At 35.2% G+C, this 7960-nt stretch overlaps 1 protein-coding gene across 1 annotated transcript in view; it reads right to left on the bottom strand.

Moving 5' to 3' along the window:
• Positions 1-168: 168 nt before the first annotated feature.
• LOC132747577 (DNA-directed RNA polymerase, mitochondrial-like) overlaps positions 169-7960 on the bottom strand; it is a 35198-nt gene continuing 27406 nt past the window's right edge. The window contains exons 17-20 of the mRNA XM_060736996.1: positions 7616-7682; positions 5255-5384; positions 3939-4063; positions 169-315 (exon numbers count right to left, since the gene is read on the bottom strand). Of these exons, the coding sequence (XP_060592979.1) occupies positions 208-315; positions 3939-4063; positions 5255-5384; positions 7616-7682 (430 nt within the window). The 3' untranslated portion in view covers positions 169-207. The remainder of the gene's footprint in view (positions 316-3938; positions 4064-5254; positions 5385-7615; positions 7683-7960) is intronic.

The following is a 7960-nucleotide window of genomic DNA, read 5'->3' as shown; positions in this document are numbered from 1 at the left end:
ATCAACATTCCTGTAAAGTTTCATGACTCTAGGTCAAATACTTTTTTAGTTACGTGCGACACAAAAGTGAACGGACGGATGGAAGGAGCTACGACGGACAGACGGACGAACAAGGGTAAATCTAAATGCCCGCCACTAACGTGGGGGCACAAAAATGGATGAGATTTTATATACCCATATAATTAACAAAAAGCAAAAACTAATAATTTACTCAGCATGGAGTTTCCGAGGCTTCTTAATACTCTCAGGTAATATAGGAATATCTAAATCTTCATCACCTCCTTCTTTAAACACCCTGATAGCAACATCCAGTACCTTAAAAATAACATGTCATCTGTGATAAATCTGGAACCTTAAAAATAAAAACACATGTCATCTGTAACAAATCTGGAACCTTAAAAATAACATGTCATCTGTAATAAATCTGGAACCTTAAAAATAACAACACATGTCATCTGTAATAAATCTGGAACCTTAAAAATAACAACACATGTCATCTGTAACAAATCTGGAAACCTTAAAAATAACAACACATGTCATATGTACTAAATCTGGAATCTTAAAAATGACGACACATGTCATCTGTAATAAATCTGGAACCTTAAAAAGAACAACACATATCAACTACCTTAAAAAGAACAACACATGTCACCTGTAACAAGAGGGCCATGATGGCCCTGAAGTCGCTCACCTGTATATAAGCCTCACGGAGCAGGGCCAGTTTAAACCCCAGGGCTTTTATTTGAACAAACTTGGAAGACACCCATTAGAAGATGTTTCATGCTAAACATCAAAGGGTTTTTTAAAAGAAGATTTTTTAAGTTTTTTCTTTACACATATATTTAAAAACAATGACACCCCTGGGGCAGGGCCAGTTTTGACCCCAGGGCTTTTATTTGAACAATCTTTGTAGACACTTACTAGAAGATGTTTCATGCTTAATATCTAAACTCTAGCTATTCTGGTTTTTCGAAGAAGATTTTTAAATTTTTGCTATACATATATAAGGAAAATCAATGTTCCCCGGGGCGGGGCCAATTTTGACCCAAGGGCTCTTATTTGAACAAACTTGGTAGACATCCATTAGAACATGTTTCATGTTAAATATCTTAGCTTTAGCTCTTTGGGTTCTTTGAAAGAAGATTTTTAAGTTTTTACTATATTCAAATAGGGAAAATCAATGACCCCCTGGGGCGGGGCCAATTTTGACCCCAGGGCTCTTATTTGAACAAACTTGGTAGACATCCATTAGAACATGTTTCATGCTAAATATCTAAGCTCTTGCTCTTTGAGTTCTTTAAAAGAAGATTTTTAAGTTTTTACTATATTCATATAGGGAAAATCAATGATCCCCCGGGGTGGGGCCAATTTTGACCCCAGTGCTCTTATTTGAACAAACTTGGTAGACATCCATTAGAAGATGTTTCATGCTAAATATCTTAGCTCTAGCTCTTTGGGTTCTTTAAAAGAAGATTTTTAAGTTTTTACTATATGCATAGAGGAAAAATCATTGACCCCCTGGGGCGGGCCAATTTTGACCCCATGGCTTTTATTTGAACAAACTTGGTAGACATCCATTAGAAGATGTTTCATGCTAAATATTTTAGCTGTAGCTCTTTGGGTTCTTTACAAGAAGATTTTTTAAGTTTTTACTATAGACATATAGGGAAAATCAATGACCCCCTGGGGCGGGGCCAATTTTGACCCCAGGGCTTTATTTGAACAAACTTGGTAGACACTTGCTAGAAGATGTTTCATACCAAATATCTAAGCTCTAGCTCTTAGGATTTCTTAAAAGAAGATATTTAAAGTTTTTTCTTTCGGTTGGCATGGCAACCAGATATCTGAATGGAATTAAATTCTTTGAAGAATTTTTAAAGGTGACCACCAAAGGAACATTCCTGTGAAGTTTGAATGAAATTGGTTTAGTGGTTTATGAGGAGATGTCATTTTAAGTAAAAGTTTACGGACGGATGGACGGCGGACGCCGTACGGACGCCGGACAAAAGTGATCACAAAAGCTCACCCTGTCACTTTGTGACAGGTGAGCTAATAAATCTGGAACCTTAAAACTAACAACACATGTCATCTGTAATAAATCTGGAACCTTAAAAAAAAAACAAATGTCATCTGTAATAAATATGGAACCTTAAAAAGAACAACACATGTTATCTGTAATAAATCAGGAACCTTACAAAGAACAACACATATCATCTGTAATAAATCTGGAACCTTAAAACTAACAACACATGTCATCTGTGATAAATCTGGAACCTTAAAAAGAACAACACATGTCATCTGTAATAAATCTGGAATCTTAAAAACAAGATATGTTTGTGAAACATGTATGCCCCCTAATGGCAGCCAATTAGTCATGTGATCAGGTTATTATGACTGACTTTTGACCTAAACCAACAATCTATAAAGGTCATCTACTGGTCATAACCTTCGACCCCTTGATATGAAAATCAATAGGGATCATCTGCTGGTCATGAACAATCATTGTACAAAGTTTGAAGTGTTCTTTAGTGATCAGAAAATGTGACCTTGACCTTTGACCCCAGACACCAAAATCAATAGGGGTCATCTGCTGGACATGAAGTCATGAACAATCACTGTACCAAGTTTGAAGTTCCTAGGCCTAAGGTTCTTTAGTTATTGATCGGAAACCGTTTTCATCTACAAGGTCAATGTGACCTTGATCTTTGATACCAAAATCAACGGGGGTCATCTGCTGGTCATGAACAATCACCGTAACAAGTTTTAAGTTTCTATGCCTAAGCTTTCTTTAGTTATTGATTGGAAACTGTTTTTCACCTACAAAGTCAATGTGACCTTGACCTTTGAACCCTTGACCCCAAAATCAATGTCAACAACACATGTCATCTGTAATACATCCATAACCTTAACATTTATGTAAATTTAGCAGTTCAAAGGTTGTGGAGTGTCTAAATAATACATTTTTTTATTTCTTTTCTATTTTCAGGCGAGTTAAATGAGGTTATATAGGTGCTTTAAAAATACCTGGACCAAGAATAAAGTTAGGGGTAGGAAACAGTTAAAACTTTTGTCAGCTCTTATATTATTTGTAAAATTAAGACACTTAACAACAAGCACTTTTGTATTTTTACATTTTGTGCTATCTTAAAGTAATATATAACTATTATTAAGTCATGTCTGTTATTTGTTTATATATTTTATTCTGATGAAGGCGTAAGTTAAATGCTGACAAGTAAAAACAAGAGGGCCATGATGGCCCTCAGGTCGCTCACCTGTATATAAACCCCCGGAGCGGGGCCAGTTTAAACCCCAGGGCTTTTATTTGAACAAACTTGGAAGACACTCATTAGAAGATGTTTCACAATGTTAAGTTTTTACTACACACATGTAATGAAAAACAATGATCTCACCTGCCCCCCCAATGGGAGGGCCAATTTTCACCCAAGGGCTTTTATTTGAACAAACTTGGTAGATATCCATAAGAAGATATTTCATGCTAAACATCTAAGCTCTAGCTCATTGGGTTTTTTACAAGAAGATTTTTAAGTTTTTACTACACACATAATTATAGTTAAAAACAATGACACCCCTGGGGCGGGGCCAGTTTTGACCCCATGGCTTTTATTTGAACAAACCTTGTAGACATTTACTAGAAGATGTTTCATGCTGAAAATATCTAAACTCTAGCTATTTGGCTTTTTTCAAAGAAGATTTTTTAAGTTTTTACTATATGCAATTTATATTCTTGTATTGTTGTTGATTTTTCAATTCTAAAATTAAAGAAATATTGGTATATTCAGCAAGGTTTGTCCTTTAGCACTATTTAATAGGTTTGACCTGAATATTGATAACTACAATCCTACAATTTTGCAGCAAAAAAAAACCCCACAAAAACACTTATCACACAAACTTATGAAAAGTGTAATGAAGATAATTACAGGTTTATTCACTTTCCATGCATAGGTTGACAGGATATTCAGACTGTCCAAAACAGGTCCTGCGTCATCTGTTTTTTCTTCCAAAGTTTCTATCTGTTGAGGTGTACACCAACGTAAAAGATTCACTACAAAATAAAGATGATAACTGTCAATGCTTATCAAAATAACCCTATGTATTGATATAATAATCCTACACTTTTATTTATTTATTCAAAGTTTTCAACATGGTACAGTTCAAAATATGAGCCATGTCATGACAAAACCAACATAATGCGTTTCTAAATTCAAAATTTCACCATTTTTGTGTTTAAATGTTGAATTCTGCTTAAGCCGGTGCTAGGGGGCGTGTACGGTAACTTGCACTTTCCAGTACCGTCCATGAACAGGCTCAATCAAACCGAGCCTGCAACATTTTTAATTTTGCCGTGTTGGGCTTTCTTTAGGGATTCTGTTTTCACTATTTTACAATTTCATTCATAACGTAAACTGATGTCATCCTCAGAACGCAATTCATTCATAAAAGGCGCGAAGCAATGACGTCATTTAAAGCACGCGACTTATCTTACATGGGGGGTGTAAAACAGGGTTTTCTGGCACCAGTGTAAATGGTAGATAATCCTGTCTGATATGCAAGAAAGTATAATAATGCACGACTTTTCGTTTAAATGCTTTGTAGTTAAACACTCAGGCTTATCAGCCTTAGTGATTATATTTCTACGCATTTGAATTCAAACCGTGAATAATTCTACAACAATGCACTTAGAATTGATATCTATTCTAATTAAGTCACAAATTATACTCAATCTTGTTACATAGCATCAATTAACAAGCTGAAATGACTCTGCACTGCTGAAATAATGCATTGTACACTTGCTTGATTTGAAAACATAACTAACAGAAAACTTATCACAGCTGAAATAAGATTACAGCTCAGTTTCTACTGAACAGCTACCCAACAGCCTGATACTTAAATCTGTGTCAACAACCAGTTTATTCCCTCGCTATTACGTATAAACTTTACTTCAAAACAAGATAATGATGTCTTTAAGAAGCACTTTAATCTTATAGTAGTTTATCAATTTACAACTTCATTCATTATCAGAAAAATAACAATATCCAAATACAACTTATTGGTAATAGTGCATGATTGATAGCATTTTAAAACCTGTGAATCATACAGTAAATCTAACACAGACAGTGTTCAGATTTACACAGAGTTTTATCTGGCACCACAATAAACAGTAGAACATCCTGTGTGATTTAAAAAGAATTTTTATTCTTGGAAGTTGTATTAGAAAAAATTAAATCATAATCACCTGTACTGATAAAGTTGCCTCCATGCCTAGGACCTAGAAAAGGTACTGGTGGGCACAAACTAGGCAATGTCTCAGTTGGCATAATCAGATCTGCTTGTGCATTTAGTAGTGTAATAAGTGTAGGGTTGGGCTGAAAAATACACACATACACAGTTACTTGTTTCTTTTGTTTCCAGGTAAGTTAGTTCAAATGTTCCTGTCAAAAACTGTAAACCATAAACATATTTTAGTACATGTACCACAAAATAGGGAGATATTTCTCATTGATTTGTAACAGTGTATGTATGGCTCCCTAGTCTGTTTTTTTTTGACTTATGACAGAAATTGGATCTAGTATCAGGGAAAGAAAGAAGGATATCCAGACACTAAGCAATGTGACTGTATATGCGTCTAGCTGGCTTAGACACTAAGCCAAGTGGCTGTATATGCATATAGCTGGCTTAGACACTATGTTAAGTAGCTAAATGTGCACTAGTTGGCTGAGATACTAAACCAAATGGCTGAGACTGAAGAACAGCTGCAAGCAATAATTTGTACAGACATATCATCTGAAATAACATTTAGGTGTGCTATAAACTACATAATTATATAATGCAGAAAAATCATTAAAGCGTTCCATAAATATTAAACAAATTTAACTCAGTAGGCAGTGGCTGCTACTTGCCAGGTCATCATTATGATAGAGTAGGAAAATGCTACTTAATTACATTCTTCTTCAACAAAGTATAACAATACATGGTATACTGTGCCATAAAAAAACCACAAACACTTCAAATACAATTGCCAACATGTAACAAGAGGGCCATGATGGCCCTGAAGTCGCTCACCTGTATATAGGCCCCCAGAGCGGGGCCAGTTTAAACCCCAGGGCTTTAATTTAAACAAACGTGGTAGACACCCATTAGAAAATGTTTCATGCTAAACATCTAAGGTCTAGCTCATCGAGATTTGAAAAACAAGATTGCATTTGAGAAAAATGCTATGCCACCGCAATAATACAACACTAAATAGTAGTGTAGGAACAGATTTTGACCCCAGGGCTATAATTTGAACAATCTTGGTAGAGGTCTACCAGACAATGCCTTATGCAAAACATCTAAGCTCTAGGCCTTTTGGGTCTTTACAAGAAGATTTTTTAAATTTATTCTTATAATTCATTTTGGTTGCCATGGCAACCAGATTTCTGCATGGAATTAAATTCTTTGAACAACTTTGGAAGCCCTTCACCCAAGGATCAATCCTGCCAAGTTTGGTTGAAATTGGACTAGTGGTTTTTCACAAGAAGATTTTTTAAGTTCACTATATAATCTATATAACACACACACAAACAAACAAACAAACACACACACACAGAGGTGAATCGCTATATGCCACCGCATCAGAGATGCTGCGGTGGCATAAAAAAAAGATTTTTTAAGTTGTAACTATACACATATAGTTAAAAGCAATAACACCTCTAGTGCGGGCCAGTTTTGACCCCGGGGCTTTTATCTGAATTAACTTTAAAGACACTCACTAGAAGATGTTTCATGCTTAATATCTAAAACTCTAGCTATTTGGTTTTTTTTCAAAGAAGATTTTTAAGTTTTTGCTATACACATATAAGGAAAATCAATGTCCCCCTTGGCAGGGCCAATTTTGACCCTAGGGCTTTTATCTAAACAAACTTTGAAGACACTAACTGGAAGATGCTTCATGCTTAATATCTTAACTCTAGCTATTTGGGTTTTTTCAAAGAAGTTTTTTAAGTTTTTGCTTTACACATAGAAGGAAAATCAATGACCCCCCGGGCAGGGCCAATTTTGACCCCAGGGCTCTTATTTGAACAAATTTGGTAGACACCCATTGGAACATGTTTTATGCTAAATATCTTAGCTCTAGCTCTTTGGGTTCTTTAAAAGAAGATTTTATAAGTTTTTACTATATGCATATAGGGAAAATCAATGACCCCTGGGGCCAGGCCAATTTTGACCCCAGGGCTTTTATTTGAACAAACTTGGTAGACACCCATTAGAAGATGTTTCATGCTAAATATCTTAGTTCTAGCTCTTTGGGTTCTTTCACAGAATATTTTTTATGTTTTCACTATATGCATATAGGGAAAATCAATGACCCCTGGGGCCAGGCCAATTTTGACCACAGGGCTTTTATTTGAACAAACTTGGTAGACACCCATGAGAAGATGTCATTTAAAGTAAAAGTTAACAGACGCCGGACGGACACCGGACAAAAAGCTAAAAATGCCAAGAAAATGTATGGTAGGAGCTCATTGAAAGAAATTATTTTAATCAATTAATTAATAATTAATTAAACAAAGCAAAGTCATTTAACCAATATTATGCTGGTATTTCTGTCACCTACCCTGACTTCTAAGTTACGAGTCCCATCTCTTGACCTCTCAACAAGAAAGAAAGCATCAGTCATTTTCCTATAAATACACATGTACAATCATCAAAACATAAAAAACCCCGACTTCATGTCAAATGCAGCAAATACACTTTCCACAATTATTTTTTCAGCACAAATAGGAAAGCTTTAGACTCATCAATATAGTCATGTTACCATGTACAGCTGTCAGCTAAATTTTAGTAAAAGTGTTTTGACAGTAATATGTCTGAAACTAAAACATTTCAAAAATTGAAATCAAATGTGTCCATATGACATTAATACCCCTTTTTGCACACCAGGACATATTTTATTCAAGTC

The sequence above is a fragment of the Ruditapes philippinarum genome, unplaced genomic scaffold (assembly GCF_026571515.1).
Source record: "Ruditapes philippinarum isolate M1 unplaced genomic scaffold, ASM2657151v2 ctg4346_1_1_1_1, whole genome shotgun sequence".
NCBI classification, from domain to species: Eukaryota; Metazoa; Mollusca; class Bivalvia; order Venerida; family Veneridae; genus Ruditapes; species Ruditapes philippinarum.
Note: the sequence above shows the minus strand (reverse complement) of the source record. Positions and strands in the feature narration are given on the sequence as shown.